The sequence below is a fragment of the Bombus huntii genome, chromosome 5 (genome assembly GCF_024542735.1).
Source record: "Bombus huntii isolate Logan2020A chromosome 5, iyBomHunt1.1, whole genome shotgun sequence".
Taxonomy (NCBI): domain Eukaryota; kingdom Metazoa; phylum Arthropoda; class Insecta; order Hymenoptera; family Apidae; genus Bombus; species Bombus huntii.
In genome coordinates, this window is record NC_066242.1 from 4,683,856 (window position 1) to 4,708,337 (window position 24,482).

Sequence of the window (24,482 nt, forward strand, 5' to 3'; positions counted from 1 at the left end):
CAATTTTTAACATAATTAAAATTAACCTTTTGACTGTATTCTTTCATAGTTATGCATTTGAAAGTATTTCTTCGACGCGTGATAACGTTTTTCAATCTCGTGAACATTTTTTATCAATTCAGCACCGCTGTAGTTATAAAATCAAAATCAAATATTAAATACTTGTTTTGAATTTATCGTAACAACCATCTAGTATCAAATTAAATACGATACACATTTTACTATTAGAGTTGAGATTTTGTGACATTAGAAACCTCAAAACTTGGAAACCTGGAACTTTGTACTATTTTTATGATCTGAAACTTAATTGATACAATTCTACAAATAAATAATTTATAGTCTATTTTCTAGACAAAATTTATTAAAATATTCATTTCTAACAGAATAGGTACTCCTCAGAAAAGGAGGAAAAAGATAAGCATTCCAGATTTTGATAGCTTCGAAGCTTTATAAAGTCTTGTCTTCAGATACAAGTTCTGTGAATATAAAAATTAGATTTCGTCTGATCTTTAGTTTTTATTCATATTCTTATATGTACATATTACATATATACTACATCTATGATACAATCACTGATCATTAGACATAGCTCTTACCATTGACTAAAAACAATATAGGTGTAACACTAAACGGAACTTTGTGTCTCACATTTTGTAATATCGACCTGATAAAAAATCGGAGTGTTTCTTATGTCCTCTAGATTTACTACAGAGGAAACAGGAATTATGTATATTTAACTCGAAAAGTTAAACTTGTTAAACATGTAAACTATAAACGTAAGCAATACGGGAAAGCAATTGATGAACTTCTTAATAATTCATAGGAGAAAATTATTACATTAATTATGGTTGAAATTAAAAACAAATTTTTTTAAATTATGAAGAACGCAATTGCAATATGAATATTATATGTATATGAATATAGTTACTTATATATATAAAAAATTAAATACTATTAAAAAGGAATGGGAGACTATGTAAGGGAGGACGTAAGACATTATATTGTATGTATATGGAATACAACCAATAGGAGTCTTCTTCTGTCGATTTCACAATGGATTCTGAAACAAACTCAAACCACAAAAAATTTAGTACGATCCTATGAGATATGTAATTAATTACCAATAGAAGAGATTTAAACATCATTTCATCGTATTTGTGTATCTTTTCCTTTTTAATGATTTCTTTTAATTCATATATTACACTTTTGGACCATTAACGCTGATATGTATTGTAGAGGTTATCAAAAATTCATAGGTATAATTGATACTTCTTAGAAGTTGATAAATTTGCAAATACTTATTTATTTATAGTATTTTAAACGATATACGAGGAAAAGTTTAGATATGGCAAACTCTCCAACTTTGCGTTATCTGAAACATAAAAACACTCTCCCTGGAGAATCTGACTATGAAACAAAAACTGTGAGAATACTTAGAGAACAGAAAAGTACAGAAGAACGCGATATTTAATTATTGAAAATTTTGGAGTAAAATAAATAACTATTACCTGGTATTATATACATAAGTAAATTGGCTACACATACATATGTAGTTTTTATAAAGGTAGACGGGCATCTTCCTCATTGTTTTTAAAAATGTAATGGGCAAAAGCTATTTATATCATATTGTACATAACATTTTCATTTATTTTTCTATTTTTTATACAAAACAAGTATAGATCGTGTGTGCAAAATGAAATACAAATATGATTTACTTTTTTTCATCAATATTTTTGTCACTTAAAAATTTTCACCTTTTAAGCTGTAATATAATTGCACTGAACGACTTTTTTCTTTATTTTTTTTTATTATATAAGAAATGTCCATTTATATTAAAGTATACGTACGCTATGATGAATTTCCATTACCTTCAGTTTCAGAACAACACAAAGATAAAAATCACGATATCTCATGCTGTTTGTCATAAGGCAGTTCGTATGTCTTATTAGTAAGTCTGTTTGTTTTGATATTATGATTCTGAAAAATATAGATAAATTTGTTGAAACATTACATAAAGATAAGAATAACAAAGTAATTCAAAATTGTCATATAATTGTCTAATTATCAAATAATTGAATTATCGAGAAAATCTAGAAAAACAGTGGTAACAAAAATATGAAGGGTCGAAAGACATATTCAGTGTAAGTTGAAATATTAATAGTGTATCTTCAGTTGAAATATTAATCTTAATTTTAATTTCTATTTTAATTAAAATATAAAATATAAAAGTAAAATCAAAATTGTTATTCCTATATAGAATAATTATTGGAGCAGGCATTGCTCCTTAAATACGTATTCTTTATTTTAAGTTATTTGCATTTTTACATTACAAAAAGTTTATATATAAAGTACTAGTTTGTTTTAACTTTACAACAATAACACTTACATATAAATACAAGTTACGATGAGCTACATAATAAAAAATACAATGATATTGCTAAAGCTTAGTGTTAATTCAGTATAAACTCAATTGAACCACCCCTATTATCCTAACAGAAATAAGGGGATCGATCAGTTCGTGGCTTCGATTATCTAATCGTAACGGAAATTTACGACTCCCTTTGACGTGCTTTCTCGCGATCGCGTCTCTCCGCGAATGGTCGAATAAACACTTAGAGAACAAGTATTTATAATTTACGAAACTTCTGGCTTCAATTACAGAGACTTACACTAAAGTATGCTCTAGGCCCTCCACATGTTTGATGCCACATGCTGTGCATTTATTATAAGTCTGGGCATCACCTGTTGCTGATTTGAATTTGCAGTAGAACTAGTAATAATAGTAGTGAACGAAGGTTGTTGAGCGCATGTTCTCATATGCACTGACCAATGTGATTGTTGGCAAGGATAATCACAGTATGCAGTATTCCAACAGCAGTAAAATAATGCTTCTCTGCCACACATTGCACACCACTGTTTACGTTTGATTTCTTCGATACAACGTAACATCCCCTCTTCGGCTTCTCTACGAGTTTCCTCGACAGCACGTAATCGTTCGGCTTCTAGGCTTGCCTTCATTTCTCTTAATATTCTGTCTGTAATAAAAAAATATTTGCGAAATGTATATGTAACCTTCGTAAACAGACATAATAACATGTAAAATAAAATGACGCACGAAGCGACCTGCAAAGACATACCAGTGTTGTGTTTTAATTCTGTTAATTGTTGTTGGTGTTGCCACCTCATTCGTTCTATCTGTAATCTTAAAAAATGAACTGACGCTTGATGATTTTCGGACATATTACGATTTTCACAATTTTGATTCTCATACGCTGCTTCCTTATATGCCTCTTCCATTAATTTAGCCATTTTTGTGGCTAAATCTTGAGCATCATGATATAAACGGGCACTAATAGGACCTGCTTCTGGGGGCAACATTTGGTACTCGACACAATTTTCAGCCTGATGAGTAGACGTATGAACAGTAGACTCGATCGGACTGGATAATGTATTTATCGATGAACGAGAAATATGTTGCGGGTAATTACGAGGTTTATTAGGAAATGATTTTCTAGCTCTATTTTCCTTTACTTGTTGATCTTTTATTCTCAACGAATCTCTGAAAATTTGTTGTACGTGAGCCGAAATATTGCTCTTTTTTTCATTCTCGGTAGTTTCCTCAGTACACTTTTTCGTGATATTAGATTTATCATCATTTGCTACGAAAAGTAACCCGACAGGTTGATCTGTAGTATTTCTTCTATTAATGTCAATATCGCCATTAATATCAACATCAAGTGATGTTTTATTAGTTTGTACTGAAATGGACGATGTTGTTAAATTACTATTATTATCACTTTTAGAGCCTTCTTTCAACGTCATTGAATCATTCTGACGTTTAATCAAAATTGTCGATTCTACCATATTTTGATTTTGTTCCGTTGTAATAAATTTTAAAGCTTTCTCAGCGTTCATTTTATCGACTATTCTAGTCTTTGGCTTGTATACTTTTTCTGTGTTTTCATGGTTTCTAAAATTATTCTTCTGTAAATTTACATTTTGGCCGACATTTCTTTTAATAACGTTCACTTTAAAGGGAATTCGTTTTTTGGATATGTGAATGTCTTTTGCTATATGCTTTTTCGGGGATTTTATCTCTTGTTGTAATGAATTCTCCAAGGATTTTGCATTATTGTTTGTTGCATTTTCTGGATTAATATCTTGTTTCAATATTGTAGAATTTGGTGCTTTCGTGTCATATTTTATTGGATTACTGATACATTTCTCATCATTTGCACTATTTGTATTAGTTTTACTTGTACTTGGCGTATTTATATCTTCTTTCATCACCACTTTGAACTTTGCTGACATATTCTTCTCTGATTGCATATTCACTTTCCTTTTTCTTTCTCTTGGTTCATTTAAATTATTAGTTGTAATCGTAATCGTTTCGGTTTTGTGAAAGTTATCAGATTCTTGTTCTGCTTTAAATGATTTATTTTCAATTTTGCTTCCTTTGTTAGTTACGTTAAATTCATTTGATATTTTATTTTCAGTATCGGAATTGTCTGCTTTTTCCGAGTTTGTTTGCAAATTATTTTTTACATGAACCCGCTTTTTAAGAAGCGGCGTCTTTTTGGGAAGCAAGAGTTGCGGTGATGTACAGTTATTAGAATGAAGAGGATCATAATTTGGTAACAGTAATTTTATTTGCATTGGATCATGCGGATTATATTGCACTTTGGGAGGCGCAAATGTAAATTGGCCAAACACAAGTTCTAGCTTGCGACAGTGACGAGTAATTTCCCTAACACACTCTACCATATCTAATTTTCTCTTCCTCGGTAATGGAGCAGGTGGGTTTTCGGAATATAGATACAAATCTCGCGGAGGAACCCATGCTCGATCGTGTTCCCCAAAAAATCGTACATCAATGAAACCTTGAGAATTGATTCGAGGCATAGCTTTAGCAGGCCAAAATGGAAAGCCTTTCAACTTCGCCCACACAAGTGGATGAGGACGACGACAGGGTTCAATAAACCATGCTGGTTGTGGTCTTGGTAAGTTTCTGCCATGAGCATAACAATCAGGGCATGCTTCAATTTCTGATACTTCCTGACGTGCCAATTTAATAATCTGTTTCGCGGCATTCGTTAATTTAGATGTATCTGTGTATACACCACCACCTGTATAATTTAATTTAAATAAAACCCATTTAAGTATAATTTTTCTAACGTACTTAATTCTAATATAATATTAATTTATGTTTACACACATACATGTGTTGAATACAATACAATTGTGTTGTATCCACTTGGCATCAGCCATGAATGCGTCTGTACTACCATATAATTTAGCCCGAACATTCGATTCTAAAAGGCTCAGATCCATTGGCTTTACCACATAATCTAAATAATTTGGAGCCTCAGAAAGTTCCACTGGTTTCCAAAATGGTTCTGACTATGACCAAAATACTTGAATTCAATTTTACTAGAATAATGCAAAAATAATTTAATATAAATAGAAAATTAATACATACACCAGGATATTCTCTCATTCTGTCGACTACATGTTTCAGTAATAAACATAATTGGTCAACAGATAGTTGTGCCATAGCTGTAGAACGTGTCTCTGCATTCTCTGCCTGTAAAATAGCTGCACATTCCCCACATATCCAATTTTGAATAATCGACTGTTGCATTCCTATACATTTTCGATGCCATGATCTAGGGCAAGCACTGCAATGTGCTTCTACAGATTCCTTGTGACATCGCCAACAAAATTTATCATTTGTATTTCTCCTTTTTCGCTTATTTCTCAAATTATTTTCATCTAAGGAAACATCCGTCTCTTGTATACTGAAAGAATAAATTTAGTTTCTAGTTTATTTTATTTTGTGAAATATTAATTTTGGCGAAATATTTAGAATCCTAATACCTAGCACTATGTCCTTACACAGACTCACATTTGTAAGTAAAATAAAATAAAATGAAAAATGTTGAACAGTAAAAATAAACATTGTCTATGCTTACCTAACATTTCGTCGTGTCCTTTTTAAATTATTTCCACTTTTAAACACAGTTTCTTTTACATTTTCATTTTTACTTGACTTAAAGTCATTGTCAGAAACAGAAGAAATTGTATCCAACTTCCCTGTATTCTGCCTACGTTCTATTTTATTTATATTACATTTTACTTCTTTCTTAATGTTTTCTAAAATGATCACTTCCTTATTTTTACTTTCCTTTTGATCAGAATTTGTAATATCCTGTGCATCTTTAATGTCGTCCTTTGTATCCGCAATGGCAACTTTATTTGTTTCCTTGTTAATGTTATCAATTAGATTATGTCCTTTTTGGACATTTGCTGATTGTGAATTTTCTTCTTGTGATTCATTTGTAATTGAATTTTGTAGATACGAGGAACCTGTAAGATCTTTCTGCGCCTCTACCGATGTCATTTTGATGTCATTTTATTGCATGCATTTAGTTGAATATATGTTTACCTAAACACAATGTTGAAAACAACATAATTGTTCTTCTCTAGATATAAAAGATTATTTATATATTTAAAAGGAAAGTTCTTCAAGTTCAATATATGTAATATTGAAGAAATATACAAGAAATATATATATTCAGTAGATAAGTTAGAATTCTTAAGAAACTTTAAGAAATAGAATAAGAGACAAACATAGAAATAAGCTTTGTGAAATAAGCTTAATGAAAAATATTTACCAATGTTTTGTTTTATGTTCGATCAAAGTACTTTAATAATCTTTTAATTGTTAAATTAATAGATAAAAATGTCTTTGTCTACTTATTCCTATAGTTTTTAGTTTAGTACAAAATAAATAGGAATAAAAAATGTTGTTCCAATAATATTATTATATTGCATATTGATTAACAACAATATGATAGAACACATAATAATAGTAAGGTGAACATAGGGGATTTTAAAATATATCCACTACTATATGCAGATAAAACAATTACCATCTGTATAGAATTTATATAGGAATCCGAAAATAAAATTAATAAAGTTATTTTCAATGATTTCTGTAACTTTTAAAATGTATCCAACAGGTCAAGTAAATCACTTTCTATATAAATCCCAAACAACAAGGAAAGCGAAATATACCACTCACTAACACGACATTGCATCAAAAGCATGAACATTCTTTCTCCCCTCCAATGTCCAGGGTCCTTACTACCAGTGCCTCCATCCCTCGGTAATGTTTGTAATTAATTACAAAAAGCGCAACATGATATTTGAAATTTACAGCACAGACGAACACATCGGATCATAGAGATATAAAGATAGAGAGTGTAAGTAAGCTGAAAAAGTGATATAGGAATAGAAAGAGAACGCTACTTATGTCTTTTTCTAATAACGCACGCATATTACATATTTGTATAATAAATATATCATAAATATATCAACGAGTCACGTCAGTGTACATGCCTGATTTGGCAAGGACTAAAAGAGGACTCTGTGCAGCGTTCCTATTCCAATATTTACACGGTAACATACGGCTTATGTACTCTATCTTTCTCTATGATACAGAATAGACCTTGCATCATCGACGAGGTACAGAATAAACCTAGAGCTTATGAAACTTTTCGTCGCATGTTCTGAAATACCGATCGTGTAAAAAATCAGAAGGTTGCTTTGCCTTCTACAATTTAGAGTAGTGAATTTAGGGATTATCTTGGATCCAACTACCAAAATTGGTAAAGTCAATAGAAGTAAAAAGATGGTAGAAGTAGAAATACTGCCAAAGGCATAGCATTGACGAAGTACAGAATAGACAATCAATGTTTTTCGTGCCCCATGTTTTGGGGATCATCTGACCCCTCATACCATTTTCGCATCGCATGCTATATTATCGATTCCATATAATAGTGGTGGGGGTAAGACTTTTAGTGTCTGAACCACGATCATATACATAGGTCTGAAACTTCAATGGAAGAGATAACTATTTAATGTCGGGAATAGTATTTTACAAATCGACCACCATAAAACGCTACGATCGAGAAGTTAGGATTTTGTATTTAACGCCATCCTTTGGTGAAAGTATTAAAGGTAAAGAATATAAACTAAACTTCAACTTACTAAGTGACTAAATTAAAGTATTTTTTATAACTTGTCACCATTTATCTGAAGTAAGTACATGCGCAATATTTCATTTGGTACAGAAAAATGTCTAAATGAGTATTAATTATGAATCTTTATTAAATATGTATCGTTCCCAATAAAAAAGTTTAACAAAATTAGAACTTCCAAATCAAATATGTACACATATATTTAATACTTTTATATCTGATGCGTGTATTGGAAATTAAATTTGTTTTTAGCTTTGTTTAATTTATTAAAAAATTCTGTAACTATCAACACTATTTATAATACATGTAAATAATATCATGTTTAAAATATTCATGATTGAAACATTTCGATGTTTCAACTTACTTTACCAATTTTATTTGTTGAGTTAAATATAATTCCAGCACCCATGACTGTGAATCGTAGAAGGCACAAGAAATACTCTGATTTTTTACACGATCGGTATTTCAGAAGATAGGGGACAAAGTCCCATAAGATGCGAGGTTTATGCTGTATACTTGTCTATGGTATGAATTAAACTTATCTATTTTTTCGGTATGAAATTAGTATTTATTTGCAATAAATAGTTTGTGGATCAGTAAAAAAATATATACATATATTTATCAAATTTTTATTATAAAATTCGGTCGCTTAAGAAATAAAAACGTTCGTATTTCAGTCATAAAGTACAAAAGTACGTATTTTTATCCTATAGTTGTATTCTATATTAATTTACAATCGATAATTGCAGAGACTCATTATATAGAATTATCTTCCTTATAGTATGCTGTGAATTCTGCAACAACATGTGCATTGTATTCACTAAATTATATTGTTCGAAGTGATCAAAGAATTACCTTGGAATCAGTATATAAATACGTAAATTATAAATTGTTTAAGAACGCGACTCCTGAGTCACTCCAAACCGTACATAATCATACTATACGTTCATTAAAATACGGTTTACATTTATTAACAGACTTATCTATACTAGTAACTGTATCGTTACTATACTGCGATTATAATATTTATATGAATACAATGTTTATATAAAAATGCACGTGTCATGAATGAATCTTACTAGTTACTACTAATTACTACTTTTATCCGAGTTGCAACAATGTTCCATTGTTTTAATCAAGCAATTATAGATATGTACGCGTAACATAATTTTACTAGTACGTTACAACTGGCTTTAGAGTTTAATGATAAACAATGCAATACAATAGTAACGCGTAACATAATTTTACTAGTACGTTACAAATGACTTTGGAGTTTAATGATAAATACATTTATGTATTCTATCCGATGAACGAATGATAAATTAATAAATTAATGAATGACTTACGTTCCTTATGATACGAGAAACAATTTATTAATTTGATTAGAATCGGAGTGCTCCAATCTGGTTCCAGTTTATTTAGCTTTTCGCAATATAAAGTTGAATTTCCATGGGATCGTGTTGAAAAAGCGTTGCGTCTAAAAATATATTACATTGGTTCATTATCGTTAGTTTGGAATATTGACTTATTCGAATGTATGTTATAATATATATATATATATATATATATATGCTTGTAACAGTACGTTTTCCGTGTTATCATTGGTATTATCATTGGTACTATTGTTAGTATACTGCCGCGTTTCTTCATTTCTTCTCATTATACGAACTGGTCTATAGTTGTTGTATATAATGACTAAGCAGTCGGGGATTAGACAAATCATAACAATGACGATGGTTAAGAACCAGAATGTTATCGACGATAATAACGTCGGGAAAACTTTCAGCATATCGCCGTCATATCGTCTGCGAAATAAATGTAAAAGATATCTCAGAGAAATGGGACAAAATTATAGGTTTCACAATTGCGAAGTTTGTAATATTCTTACTTACACGTGCACGAATGAATAAAGAATCGCAAATACAAGGAATGTTAGTTCTGATAATGTTACTGATAGTACGAGGGGTAGCGTCCAATAGCAACTACGCAATAGTATCTAAAAATTGGAAATCATAGAGAACTTCGTGTAACGTATTTTCCTATAAAATAAAAATATTATATTTGGTATACCTGCACATTGGCCACTAATGTAACTAAATGAAAAACAAATGTACTAAATGCCCACTGATCTATTGATGTATTATTATGCAGTATAACAGGATTGATGGATATGTACACATGTGACATATAATATATGACAAGGGTATGCCATAAAGCTGGAAGAATATATTAGGTTTAGATCGTGAAATCTTCTGAAGTTTGATCATTGTTAATGAATTATCTACTTTACCTAGAGCGCTCCATACAAAAAATTGCCATTTAGTTAATAAATAATTGTGCCGATGTAATTTGTACAAATATGGTTGGCATAATAGTTTATCGGCAGTGAAGTTCTGTTCGAACAATCCGTACGCCAATATCGGCAACGATGTAAATAAGACATTGAAAAGCATTAAGAACAATGCATCGTAAAATGCCTGAAAATACGTAGATCGTAAAATGAAATCATTTGCATATAATTGTAAGTGAACATCTGTTTCAAAATTGTTTTACCTGTGCAGAAAAGCCGCAATATGTGTTGTACAACACTTGCGGTGTAATGAAGATAAAATTCTTGTAAAAAAAATACTGCGTCAAAGTGCTGACTCTTACATAGTACCAATGTCCGTGTACCAGTAGAACTTTTTTTAAAAATTTAAATTTCGCTATCGCGAAATCGGAGCACATGGTCGCTTGTCGACCTTCTTTGCCCATTATTCCGATTCCGACATGAGCTTCTTGTATCATCGAGACATCGTTTCCTCCGTCGCCAACGGCCGCGGTGTGCGGTTTATTCTTTGCTTTTTTAACCAGGCTTACAATCTGCACAGATTTAAGAAAATCTTATAAACATTAAAAATCAAAAAACATTATATAAAATGCATTTTTCTTCTCTTACGATAAACTTACTTGGCTTTTCTGCAATGGCGTTAGCCTGCAACAAACAACTGCATCGCAGGCCATTGCAACTGATCTGAATTGTGCCGCATGGTCCCTTAGTGCAGTTGCAATACTGCAGCCATCGACTAGCAATCCGTACTGTCTGTAAGGTTCGAGGATAATTCTTCGCCTGGAATCGTATGAAACCAAATAGAATAACAGTGTGAATTAAAGTTGGAATGATCGTATGAAAAATAATTAAATTGTACCTACTCAAAATTCGTAAGTTTAACTAGACAAGTTTGCCCTATGGTTACTTCTAGCATTCTTAGTACTTCGGTACCATTCTTGAATTGACCACAAAGAAACGCTATATTTTCCGCAGTTTCTGCTTTGTCGCCAGTCAACACCCACACCTAAATAAAAAAGAAATCGTGTGATCTTGACAGAGTCTGTCTTCTTTTTTTCTTCTTGTTCTTGGTATTAATCCTACGAACTTTAATACCGGCTACTTGCAAGCACTCCAATGTTTCCGGCACATCTTCTTGAAGACGATCCTCAACAGCGGTCACACCTAACAGAGTGAGCCCGCTTTCCATCTGATCATAAGCTCGCTGCATGTATACCGCTCGTTCCATTCCAATTATTTGTCTAGCTTGTTCCACTCTCTGTAATAGTCGATCGTATTCAATCTGGCTCATTTTCTTATAGCCAACAACTAGAGTTCGAAGACCTCTCTAAAAAATTTGTTAACGATACATATAGGAAGTAGGAAGTAACGATCGAATTCACAGTAATGAAAGTGCACGAATTTAGTGCAAGAATCGACTAACCATTGAAAAATCGGCCACGTGTGTGATAGCTTCGTTGATTTTGCCTGAGACAATCAGTGGTAACATAGCGGAGTCGGCCCCTTTGCAATATAACCAGAAATCTCCAGCAGTGTCTTTCACTATAACCGACATCCTTTTGCGTTCTATTGACAAAGAATTAGCGATTTAAAAAACCTGCGATTTCATTGACGATTCTATAGATTTTCGAATACTAACCGGAAGTAAATTCTAAAACTTCGAGCTTTTCGTAGGTCAAGATATTCTTATAAATTTTCAACTCTATCACGTCGTTGGTGCATTTTTGGAAGACCACCCCGCATCTGGCACTGGCCTCGACCAAAGCTTTTTCGTCTGCTGATGCTGCCTACCGCATAGTGATCAGATATTTTTAAATGTTCGACCGATAGTCAAATTAGCTTCGCATAAAATATCGATGTTTTCGTACAGCTTTGTCTTTCGTTCGTTATGAATTACGTTAACACGACGTGTCGACGTGTCATATGAAACGAAAGAATTTTTCAACATTTCGCAAAGAAACAAAAACATATGACAATGTTGATTTATGTTCACCTACGAGACGAATATTTTTACCTGATACTCCGGCAAATTCGGATCCATTAGCAAGGAACTGTTCACCTGCAGGATCTTTTTTTGTTTAAAGCTGGCGCGATATTCCGTGCGTCTAGCGATAACACCGGGCGTCTGACTCGGAGGTGAAATTTGAACCGAGTGGCACAGAGAAAGGCTTATCATAAAATGCCAAATATCTGGCTAGAATTTAATTAAAAACTATATTAAACATGGACTTAAAGGAAGACTTTATTCCATTGTAAATGCGACATTACCTCCCAAGTTTTTAATCGGATTGCTTGATTTTCGTCGCCGTTCGGAGGTAATAAATATAAATTACCATCGCAATCTTTTTCGATATAAACTTTTCCATTGATCGAGGCTCGCCTGAACACCATCAGATTTTCCGTGAGTGTACCGGTCTTGTCCGCGAACAAATATTCGACTTGTCCAAGCTCCTCGTTTAGATCCGACGTGTTGGCCAATGCCGGTTGGTTCGTGACTTCGTCATACATATCGAGATCCCAGCTGAAGAAAAACGAACCGAGGAATTTTTGTAATTCTGTAACGAGAACAATTGATTGGAACTTGTTAGAAATGTTCCTATTTGCATCGCGATTAAATTGAGATTAATTGTGGCAAGATTTAATCGATAGAATTGCAATTCTGAACGATGATAATTTGGTATCGTACGGCAAAAATATTTTTAGGACGAAGAAAGGATAAAAAAAAACGTGATTTTTACCTATTGTAACGTACAATGATATCGGCACAATGTAATTGTATAGAATGGTGAAGCTCAGAAAATCTGTAGCCAATGAACCGAAAGTAATGGACTGGATAGTACCAAGGTACGATTCCCACTTCGCATTCGCCTCTGTTATGACTTTCATTACACAAGATTCTAGTACCTCGACCAGAAGTAAGACGATAAACGAGATGATGTGTTTGTTGATGGATCTATAAAGAAACGTTCACTATTTATAGATACTTTTCATTTCACTGAACTATATCAGTTTTCACATTCTATGAGCATTTTGCATTTTTCAATGCGCTTACTTTTCAGCTGTGGAGAATTTGTTGCTCTTTATCTTGGAATTGAGGGACAGTTTTGTATCGTGACCTGTGTAAATCGCACAACCGATAATATAATCTGTGTCTTTTAATCTGGACCCACGAAGCAATAAATTATTAATCGTTAGATGTCCATTGGCTATTTCATTGTTCCCATTATTTATTTCCAGTTTGCCATGAAAAGCATAGAGATCGGACGAAGGATGCTGGCAAGTAACAGTGGCTTCCATAGATGCTATTTGTTGCATGGTCATTTTCGTGAGTATTTTTGGGATCATCACAGCCTAAACAAATAATAGTTCGATAAATATCATCGACACTGCTATTTCAACGTTTTTTATTATGAAATCTGTTCCTTAACACGTTGAATGCCGCAGGGGTCATCGGTGACCGGCGCACCAAGATTAGTAGAAGTACATAATTTGAACAAATGCCAATAGTTATAAATTTTGTATTATTACCATCGTTACCAAAATGGTGTGACGAAATTAATGCGGTATAAAACATATAAAAACAGTTTTATTTATACATGAAATATAGATCTATTATCCAGTGGCTGTCGAACATGGGAAATCCCACTTTTACCTGAGTGAACAATAACCCTAAGGAACGTTTCGATTTGAAAGATGTTTGATGGCAATTAAGAGCCTTAACAGTTGAGGTGTATAGAACGTGATAGGTGCTGAAGAAACACTCGGATATATTTAACCCCTTGGCCTACACGCTATTTGCTGATCGCGCGTGCCATAGTAAGCAAGAAGTTCGGTCGCGTACCGTGCCATTCATCTGTTCAGCCGTATGCCCGAATTGGCGCAAGATGTATATTTCTTATGACATGTATATTTAGGGGCTACAAAAGGAATTGTGAAATAATAAACAACGTTTGAGGACAAATAGTGCTTTTAAGACGTGTTTTAATAGTGTTTTTAGATTCGTGGTTTTCGCTTATGGCACAAATTCTTTACCACGAGTCTCGCTTGTGGTTATAGACCAAGGGTTTAAACAGTATATTTGTTAACAATTCTCATTTCAAGACGTTTCAAGTATTAACAATTCTCAAAGTTTTCGCTAGGAAAGTGAGGAAAATGGACGTCGCTGTTAATTGGTTAATCTACTAGGTTGGTGGTTGAGGAAGGATGCTAACCGCCCTCGAGAGAAAGTTGCTAGCATCGTATCTGAGGAAAACCCGAGAAAGGATTTCTCGTATTTCTTCGTAATAGATAATAGATCAAGGAAAGCTAAGATTAAGAGATATTTGTTCAGTTTGAAGGACCTTAATTAGAGAAATCGGAAGATTTATAGCGGGTACTTAGGCTAGTTGAAGGTATGCCGACTTTTCGAAGATCTTTCGACATTTAGCAATTATCTTGTCCGAAGAACGGAGCTTTTGTGTAGCACGTCCCGGGATAGAAACCGTTGGAAGGTCTGTCGTCGAGTGCTGTTACACAGTAAAGTAACAAATGCTAAATCTTGTGACGGTCCGTTTGTGGATTATGGTTTATCCATACGTTTATCCAACACGAAGAAACAATATGAGATAATTGATAATCGCGAAAAATAAGTGAATCGAACCAAATTACACCACAGCGCCATGGAAGTTACCGGTGACCTCAGTGAGATAAATTCATTAATGATGATTATACACCGTACGATACCTCCTGTAGGTGATATTTCAACATTATATTGTATGTATCGCATAATAAAAACTTCATCATGGCGGCACGGCCAAACCTTGCGAAACCGACGTGGCATTCAACGTGTTAATTCGATTAAGAAAGAATTACTTGCTTTTAGATTGGTTTCACCATCGAGATTCGATGTGGTGATATAGCAGCGTTCCGTATTATCCGTGCTAAAAAGAAGCAAAAGATCGCAAGGAACATCTTGCTCGCGATACACTTTCACTAAATCTCCAACTACTATTTCTTCACAAGGTACGTTCTAGAAATGTAAAATAAAGAAAAGTCTTTTTAAATTTTCCTCTCCACTTGATTTTTATATTACTACTTTACGTTCGATGTTGTAAATTATTATATCATATTGGTTTATCGTAAAAGGTATGAGAATGTTTACAAACAGACTTAACATCCGTCCCTTCTCGATTTCTATTGTTATCGTATTTTTGATATCTTATCGGTCGTGGTTGTTACAACACTCTTTGTTGTACAAAGTGTAATTTCTGTACTTCGAAGTTTAACTTTCGATTGGTGACAGATAAAAAGATCTTTACAAGAAATTTGTTACAAGAGTGACGTAAATTCTCTACGGAAAGAAAAGTAAATTTTTCAGGGAACCGGTTTGAAATAAGATATTAGTAATTAATTATTTAGCAAGTCAAACATCTTTTTCCTTTAATTTCGCTTCTGATCTCTAATACAAGCTATAAAACGTTTTGTTAGATAATATAAATAATATAAATCGAATAATAGCGACGTTCCTATCCTAACAGTGGACACTTTTAGGATTTCACGAAGATGGTAACCACCGCTGAGGGTAACCACCTATATGATAATCAAACAGCCAAAAAATTCTACCAAATGTCCAAATCGGACAAATTGTGAATGTAAACAACTAAATAAAAAAAAAAGGAAAAAACTTTTAGGATTTGTTTCTGCAGATATGTAAGAATTAGTAATTGTTTATACACGTCGCTCTTCTATCATGCCACCATATCGAACCAATTTTTTCAGATATGCCAATACAATTGCACCAACCTGTACACATTTATTACGGATCACTGTGATGAATGTTCGGTTTATTCGTTTGTCTGCCATGTAACGGTTATAATCTTCGTAGCCTTGCTTACACGCGGTTACAAATACGACGAAACTCAGCGGTAGAATGCTGGTTAACGGAGAAATCGGAGATATTATCATCACAGATATTATTGTCATCATGAGAAAATAAAAATTTGCAATCCGTCTGAACTGCTCAAAGAGATTCTTTGGTAGAAAGTTCCATATTGTGTACTGTAAATGAAGTGATCCAAAAATAAATTACGCACTGGATCGATATTTTTGTTTGCTAATTGTAATACCTACCTTTTTAGAGACTATGTGATTACTCGGAAAAATTGTTTCCTTTGGATCGTTACTCGGGCTAATAGTTATAACCCTATGATCTGCGTACAACGATATCGCGTTGCCCTACGTATACAAAAGCATTTTAATTAATTAGAAAGCCGAAAGCAATAGATTCATAACTTAGATTGTCAATAAACATTTGGTGCACTTGCTTTCACAAAAAGGACCGCGTGGGAAAAGGAATATTGGGTTCTTAGGAAAACTGGCACGCGTAATAATTTCTTCGACTTGAACCATCTTCTGCGAATAAAGTGCAATATTCTTTTACCGAAAGATGTTATGTCAAGTTGCACGTCTATATAGGGCAGGTTAATCAAATCATCTAAGGGTTGCGTGACATGTTGCGTCATTTCATCTCACTTTATCCTGTAATGCCGAATTACTGATTTCTATCTCAAACATTTCTGCGAGAAAGTATCGATAAGAAGCTTGATGCCATATCAAAAACGTATGGCGAGAACGGCGAGAGAAGTTGCAGTTTTATCAATCGATCTAGTTTCACTGTTTTTCACTGTTTGTTTGAAAAATTTAGGCAAATTTATTTATTACGATTTAAAGTCTTTCTTTGAGGAACGTGTGAATGTACATGCATCCAGCTACAGGCATATATATATTCTGTAAATTCAAACACGAATGATTCTTTCTTTTAAATTATCCTCTTTTAATTTATTGTAAAAGGCAAAGTACTAAATTTGAACTTTGAGAAGTGAGCAATTTCGTACAAGAATTTAAAGAATATTAGCCGAAGTTAGTCGACAGAACAACCTTCCAAACAGTCAGGTGTCACGATGTTATGATCCCGGGTTCAAATGCGATACGTTTGACGATTAAATTTGAAATTTCGAAAGTGTTTGTACAAAATTTTCAGCATCTTGGTCGCGAATACCATCAAATGGGGACATGTACACGAAATCACAATCTTATAATAGCTTTCGACTTTTCGTCTCATGTGTGAATCGCTTGTTCAAGTCCCGCAATGACCAACATCGGATATTCAAACGTTGCCTATTCGTGCCGTTCGAGCCGCAACAGTCTAAAGTGCGTTTCCACCATGATGACCAGAAAGGCGGTCGTAAGAACAATAGGTACGACTACGTCTTGAACATGAATAACAGTCAGTACTTGGATCACATGTACCAGTTGTGGAGGAAAGATCCGAAGTCCGTCAGCACTTCGTGGGATTCCTATTTTAGATTAACTTATGCTGATAATCTACCGGAGTCAATAGCTTCCAGCTCACCGAAATTCTCCACCTCATCGGGGTATTCATCAACTTCTAACTTGACAACACCTGCGTCCACTCGAGTTGAATTATCTTCTAATACGAAACCGTCAAATTCTGCACTATCAGGTGGTCTTTTCCTTAGAGTTTAATAGTATGTTTATGATAGATTACAATATTCCGTTTATATAAATTACTTGTTGCCTATTAAGATTATATACAAACGAAGTTTCATTGTATGTAATATTACGATATGGTTTTTTAAAAAAGCTATACATGTACAGTATACAAGTCTTGGGTCATCTGCGATAGCGGTCTAGCAATGGCAATCCGTCATACTTTCAGGAAATATTTCTACACGGAGTTACATAGAAACAAATCTTTAGATATTTCATTTAACCATACTACTTGTTTGTCGCTTCTGCTAGTTCACGATTTTTTCTAGACACTTCGGTAAATTAAATGTTACAAAACACATATGAGATGATTTAGAGCCAGTATGGAGAGAAGAGCAAGGCAAAGAATATAAATAAATTGTTCGAGATATGTAAAGACATATGTAATGGTAAATAGTAGGATGCGAGTTTATTCAAAAATTGTTTGACAAGAATCACGAGAGATTTTTTTCTGCGACAGGATAAAATAGAATTACATAAAACGTTAATTATTTCAAATCATTGAATATTCTTTTAGCGAGCTACCAATCATTCTTGAATTAAACATGTACGTAAGTACAAAATATTTTCATTTAGTAGGTGACCGATGACTTTTGCACTGTACTATATTTAAAACAAAATATATCGTCATCTTGTTACCGAATAGCATCAAGTTCTGGAAAGAATGCAGAATCGAAATCCAACGGTGACATGCAAGGTGAACAATTTATAAATGGAGCTCTTGATATTAATGCCACGATTCGTGCTTATCAGGTATCACTCATCAATCGAGACCTAAAGTTAAATTCACCTTAGTAAATCCACTCGTCAATAGATCGTTAAGTTTGTCTTTATTGGTTTAAGGCACGTGGTCATTTAATAGCTGATACCGATCCACTGGGCATACAAAATCCAGAATCGTATAAGCTTCAAGGCACTTCTAATTTACCACCCGCGATCGTGGTGCGAGAACATTTGAAAGGAATGACCGAGGCTGATATGGACAGAGAATTTCCTCTTGCTCCATTCACCGTGATTGGTGGTCCTAAACGAAATCTTCCTTTGCGCCAAATACTAATGAGATTGAACCAAGTTTATTGTGGTCATTTAGGTCTCGAGTACACCTACATTCACGACCTTGTTGTAGTAAGTATTGTCCCTTAAAGAGAATAAGGAAGAACAAAAAAAAATAAGTAATTGGATTGTTAAATAAAAGAAAAGTAGTGATTGAAAGGTGTTTGAAACTTAGAAATTACATCGAGTATTATATGAAGAATTACTTCACTAAACCTTTCCAGTTAGATTGGTTGAGACAGAAGTTTGAAGTACCTGGAGCTTGGGAATTACCAGCTGATCATAGAAAATTCATTTGGGTAAACATTATGAGAGCAGTAACGTTCGAAGGCTTTTTGGCGCGAAAATTCCCCACTGAAAAAAGATTCGGTTTGGAGGGTTCCGAAGCTTTCATACCATCGATGATACAATGCTTAGAAACATCAGCAGAAAATGGTAATAAAATTAATGAATTATTGAACAAGCTATTTTCATTTGCATCGGCCGAAAGATGTAACATGTTTACAGGAGTAGAAAGCGCTGTGATAGGAATGGCTCATCGAGGACGGTTAAACACCTTGATCAATGTTTGTTTCAAACCGCTGCATCAACTTCTTACTCAGTTTCATCCGATTCCTTTGGAAGGTTTCGGTTCTGGTGACGTAAAGTATCACTTGGGAACACACGCGGAAAGAATTTTAGAAAGGTAAAAAATCACGTTATTATATAGTGAAGCAATTTACGAAATTATAAATAATTCAACTGAAATTATTTGCAGATCCAAGAAGAAGATTCTTATTTCTATGATGGCTAATCCGTCTCATTTGGAAGCAATCGATCCTGTCGTGGTCGGTCGAGTTCGAGCCGAACAAGTGGAAAAGGACGATGCTAAATGTACGTATGCATCTATGTTGACTGCTGATCAAGAAATTTATGATTAAAAGTTTGTTTATTCCAGTCGGTAAGAAGTCTATGGCTATTTTGGTTCATGGAGATGCCGCTTTTTCGGGGCAAGGTGTCGTTTATGAAACGATGCATTTAACTAATCTGCCAAATTATACGACTGGTGGCGTCCTTCATCTTGTAATTAACAATCAGGTAATGATATCCATTTGTTACTACAATCGAACCTAATAAATGATCAATTGTTTTAACGATATCGATCAAATGTAGATCGGTTTCACCACTGATCCAAGATATTCCCGGTCCAGCGTTCATTGCACGGATGTAGCACGTGTTGTAAATGCCCCTATATTTCACATGCATGCTGACGATCCTGATTTAGTAGCTTATTGTAGCAAAGTTGCTGCAGAGTATAGGTACTTATATGTTCTATTTTTATATCAGTATAGGAATCATTTTTCTGTCACTTGGAAATTAATGATACAGGACAATGTTCCACAACGACGTTGTTCTGGACATCGTGGGATATCGAAGATTCGGACACAACGAATTAGACGAGCCGATGCTTACGCAACCATTAATGTATAAACGTATAAAGACGCATCCGAATGTACTTACCATTTATACGGAAAAGTTGCTCAGAGAAGGAGTTATTACCGAAGCGATTGCAAAAGAAGTGCATACAGATCTGATTACTATTCCATATATTGATAAGTTTTTAGTCGTCCGTTCTATCTCTTACTATTTTTCAATTTGTCTAGGAAACTGAAAAATATTTTGACTACTGCGAAGCAGAGTTTGAAAAGGCGAAAACGATAGACTCGTTGCACTTGAGCGACTGGCACGATATACCGTGGTCTGATTTCTTTGCTAATCAAAGTCCCAACAATAAGATACCATCCACCGGCATCGACATGGAAACCATGAAGACAATTTGTAAAGCAATATCAACTCCTCCCAAAGATATCGATTCTCATAGTCAGGTATACGGTGATTAAATGAATAAACATTAAGGTATGGTTTATTTTTTTTTATGTTTCCGTGTTTCGACATATTAGACATTTCAGTTGTTTTCCTCGATACTAAGAACATACTGATATCCTATCAAAGTATTCTTCGAAAACGTTTGGCTGAGACAGCTATGCCGAAACGATTTAACGTTTTAACGTAGGTGCTGAGGGTAATGGACAAAAGAGCGCAGTTAATGGAAGCTCGGCAAGCAGATTGGGCGATGGGCGAATGCTTAGCGTTTCTCAGTCTGCTGAAAGAAGGTCACCACGTGCGGTTGTCCGGCGAGGACGTCGAGCGAGGCACCTTTTCTCACCGCATTCATATTATTCACGATCAAAATAAAGATAAAACGTTCAAAAATATTCTGCATGATGTGTTTCCAGGACAAGCATTATACACGGTTTCTAACTCTTCGTTGTCGGAATATGGTGTTTGCGGTGAGTCTTGTAAACAGGCAATATCTTTTAAAAAAGCAGTTACGATAAGCAACTGATGAATTGCATGATTATGAGTATAGGATTCGAGTTAGGTTACTCGGCTTACAATCATAACACTTTGACGATGTGGGAAGGCCAGTTTGGCGATTTCGCAAATACGTGTCAGGTAATCGTAATGATACATCATATATACAAAAGATACCCTTTGATTTTGTTGTGAAAAATCAATATATATGTTTTTGAAAAGAACGTTATCATTATCATATATTATCGCTTTTTAATTTGATACAATCTCTGTTATTAAAAGATTATAATTTAAAATTAGGCAAAATTAATTATATTTAGGTTACTATAGACACTCTTTTATGCTCTGGCCAATCGAAATGGGGTAGACAAGTAGGATTAGTTTTACTTTTGCCGCACGGAATGGAAGGTCAGGGACCTGAACATTCGTCTGCGAGGCTCGAGCGATATCTCGAGCTTTGCGACGACGATTATATTTATCTTCCGGGTACGGAACCGGGTGCACCCCAAGGAGAGACCGTGGAGCAAATTATGACACGGCAATTATTTGAAATAAATTGGATCATCTGCAATTTAACGACACCCGCAAACCTTTTCCATGCTCTTCGTCGTCAGATTCACATGCCTTTCAGAAAACCACTGGTTAGGCAGATTTTACTCTAACTACATCTATTATTTCTATTACTTACGTAAAACTTGGCATAACCATTTATCTATTCATGCAGTGTATTATGACGCCTAAATCCTTACTACGTCATCCAATGGCTCTATCGTCTTTCTCCGAAATGGAACCTGGCACATCATTTAGACCTATCCTTTCGGATCCTCTTGTCAAACCAGGTAACATACAAAAGGTGTTGATTTGTAGTGGAAAAGTGTTTTACGATTTAGTCAAGGAACGTGAGGAGAAACAATTGGAGGATAAAATAGTTATCATTCGTCTCGAACAATTATGTCCATTCCCGTATCATCTTCTCGCGGAAGAAGTAGCAAAGTATCCGAATTCTAAGGTAAACCAATCTAATTCTTCTTTGTAAGGATCTGGTCACGTGTTTTGTATATTTAGATAATGTGGTTCCAAGAAGAACATAAAAACCAAGGTGGGTATACGTACGTGAGGGACAGGATAGCATTAGCTCTAGGGAAAAAGTTGGAAGAAATAGTCTATGGTGGTAGACCACCATCGGCTGCTCCAGCAACTGGTAGCAAACTGATTTACACGAAAGAGTATAATGATATGATGGCTGATGCTATGAATTTCTCTTGAGCTGCAGTTAGTCGAACGCTAAACAAAAGATATGTCGTTCGCAAAGTGTAAAAATAAAGCAGAGAATCTACGAGATGACCAGATAACATAAAGTACGAATGAATGATTAAACAATCAGAATGAATGTATATATATATTCAACCGTATAATGAATTTCTCCTTGACTTTCGTTTTCTCAGTTTGAATGTCGTCCCTATCGATCAGATGTTCTTTCACACTCACCAAAAGACATAAGTGCTTATAACCAGACTTCTTGTAACATGTGCAAATCCATCTACCAAGGTGATTCCACATTGTACTTTTCTTTCACTGAGTGTTTATTCTGATTCAGAATTACTGTGATATAACAAGTGAGGCAGACGATTATGCGACGTGTAAAGTACAACTGAGCTTGAGAACTGAATAGTGTTAATAGTCAGAATAGCTTACACACACACACACACATATAAATATATGCTGAGATTATATTTATGGATCAAACATCTTTATTCTTATATACCATTGTAATGCTTTTTGAGTGATGAAAATCTGATTGTGTGTTGTAATTTGTGAACCAATATTGTGTACATTATTTTTTGAAATTTTATATCAAATAAATATGTAAAATGGATATAGTCGTTTGCGTTATTCCTGCCGAATATCGCATATGCATTAAACTATAATTAATGAAAACATCAATGCATTCTGAATAGATTTCTTTAGAGCCTTGAATACGCTAAAAATCTTGAAAAGTATAATCAATTAATGTGACCTCGTGTTTATAGATTTTTAACGAGAAGCAATTATATGTGGGCGACCCTGAACCTTCAGCAGTAAGCCACTTTATATATCTTCAATTATTGTCAATATTTTAGTATTTTGCATACCATATAAATATGGACGTATGTCGATAGTGAAATAATTACGCGATTAATTTATCGTGAATAATTTATCCCAGCTTACTTTTACCATCTAGAACGGACGTATGTATATGATTAGATTTGGTAAAATGCCAATAAAAAATTTATTTCTAAGGAAATCGTAAATCTATCAAACGTTTCTTCGTATTTTGCTTCTTTCGATTCTCAAGAAACATATTTCCTTTAATAAAAAGATTACGTAAAGTACAAGGTTCTTACCATTCTGCATATAAGCTTTGACACCAATGACCCACCGTTGTAGAAACTTTCTTTTTCTAGTTAAATGAAATGTTTTCTTCGTTATTTTATTTAATTAATTATTCATTTACTTATCTATCAACATATAATTATACAATTCTTATATAATTCTAACCACATTATCCACTGACTGTCACTTAAATCTTATAATATATAAAAACTTTCAGTCATGTGTTGTTTCCGTTTGCAATTCTGAGCACTGAAATTTATTTAATTAACAGAATATATTAACAATTCATAACATATTTTACACAACATTTTAATAACGACATGGATAATTACTTCTAAAAATTCTAGCAAATATAATACTAAGTACAGTGTTTGTTGAATTAAAAATTAAACGTACTTATACAAATGACTTTTTTAACGCTTCACTAAACAAAATACACAGCAAACTGAATTGTTCAATACACTGACTGCTAATATAAGAGAGGATAGTAACTGAGATATTATATCGTGACAGTGGGTAAAAAAACTGTTATCCGTTCATCACCAATCGCCAATATATGTTTCATCCTATCAGACATTCAAAGATAAGCAATTTTTAACGTTATCGAACGGGCGTTCTGTTATCTAGCTTACCTTCTTTGCTAGATTCGTTAATCAATACTTGTAATTTTATCTAAAATTTAATTTATTGAGAAATTTGCCTGACAGTATAGAAGTAATTCAAAATTTATTATCTTTAAGAAGGTTTACATTAATTAGGTATAAATTTACATTTTAGCAAAG

At 33.8% G+C, this 24,482-nt stretch overlaps 3 protein-coding genes across 12 annotated transcripts; 1 reads left to right on the forward strand and 2 right to left on the reverse strand.

Moving 5' to 3' along the window:
- Positions 1–890: 890 nt before the first annotated feature.
- Positions 891–7,105, reverse strand: LOC126865888 (protein kinase C-binding protein 1). 6 transcript variants are annotated; one of them, XR_007689711.1, is made up of 8 exons: positions 6,933–7,104; positions 5,973–6,445; positions 5,480–5,798; positions 5,220–5,400; positions 3,138–5,126; positions 2,743–3,035; positions 1,848–1,977; positions 891–1,372 (listed from the first exon to the last, which is right to left on the reverse strand). XR_007689711.1 is itself a non-coding variant. In XM_050618826.1 (8 exons), the coding sequence occupies exons 2-7, from the start codon at positions 6,398–6,400 to the stop codon at positions 1,900–1,902; spliced, it is 3,288 nt and encodes a 1,095-aa protein (XP_050474783.1). In that variant the 5' UTR covers positions 6,401–6,445; positions 6,933–7,105; the 3' UTR covers positions 891–1,372; positions 1,869–1,899. The 6 variants fall into 6 exon arrangements, 3 of the variants coding, with proteins under 3 accessions (XP_050474783.1, XP_050474782.1, XP_050474784.1); XM_050618826.1 differs by having other exon boundaries at positions 1,869–1,977; positions 6,933–7,105; XR_007689710.1 differs by lacking the exon at positions 891–1,372 and adding an exon at positions 1,625–1,762.
- A 923-nt stretch (positions 7,106–8,028) lies between these two features.
- On the forward strand, positions 8,029–23,203 carry LOC126865890 (2-oxoglutarate dehydrogenase, mitochondrial-like). 4 transcript variants are annotated; one of them, XR_007689713.1, is made up of 17 exons: positions 15,244–15,372; positions 17,491–17,872; positions 18,566–18,672; positions 18,763–19,044; positions 19,197–19,407; positions 19,480–19,657; positions 19,730–19,845; positions 19,910–20,049; positions 20,125–20,270; positions 20,341–20,530; positions 20,616–20,837; positions 21,026–21,302; positions 21,383–21,468; positions 21,648–21,968; positions 22,052–22,336; positions 22,393–22,685; positions 22,773–23,203. XR_007689713.1 is itself a non-coding variant. In XM_050618828.1 (16 exons), the coding sequence occupies exons 2-16, from the start codon at positions 17,626–17,628 to the stop codon at positions 22,591–22,593; spliced, it is 3,009 nt and encodes a 1,002-aa protein (XP_050474785.1). In that variant the 5' UTR covers positions 15,244–15,372; positions 17,491–17,625; the 3' UTR covers positions 22,594–23,203. The 4 variants fall into 4 exon arrangements, 1 of the variants encoding a protein (XP_050474785.1); XM_050618828.1 differs by having other exon boundaries at positions 22,393–23,203; XR_007689714.1 differs by lacking the exons at positions 17,491–17,872; positions 18,566–18,672; positions 18,763–19,044; ... (11 more) ...; positions 22,393–22,685; positions 22,773–23,203 and adding exons at positions 8,029–8,102; positions 13,609–13,696; positions 13,979–15,123; positions 15,888–16,059; positions 16,129–16,272 and having other exon boundaries at positions 15,233–15,372.
- On the reverse strand, positions 8,656–24,148 carry LOC126865887 (phospholipid-transporting ATPase IF-like). Of its 2 annotated transcripts, none has more exons than XM_050618824.1 (19): positions 23,712–24,148; positions 16,480–16,584; positions 16,153–16,407; positions 15,227–15,379; positions 13,424–13,722; positions 13,110–13,324; positions 12,640–12,926; positions 12,386–12,565; positions 12,011–12,158; positions 11,795–11,937; positions 11,459–11,698; positions 11,235–11,377; positions 10,992–11,151; positions 10,596–10,904; positions 10,333–10,519; positions 10,113–10,258; positions 9,935–10,038; positions 9,628–9,847; positions 8,656–9,519 (listed from the first exon to the last, which is right to left on the reverse strand). In XM_050618824.1, exons 1-19 carry the CDS (start codon positions 23,712–23,714, stop codon positions 9,457–9,459), a joined length of 3,360 nt encoding a protein of 1,119 aa, XP_050474781.1. In that variant the 5' UTR covers positions 23,715–24,148; the 3' UTR covers positions 8,656–9,456. The 2 variants fall into 2 exon arrangements, with proteins under 2 accessions (XP_050474781.1, XP_050474780.1); XM_050618823.1 differs by lacking the exon at positions 23,712–24,148 and adding an exon at positions 22,816–22,963.
- Positions 24,149–24,482: the final 334 nt, after the last annotated feature.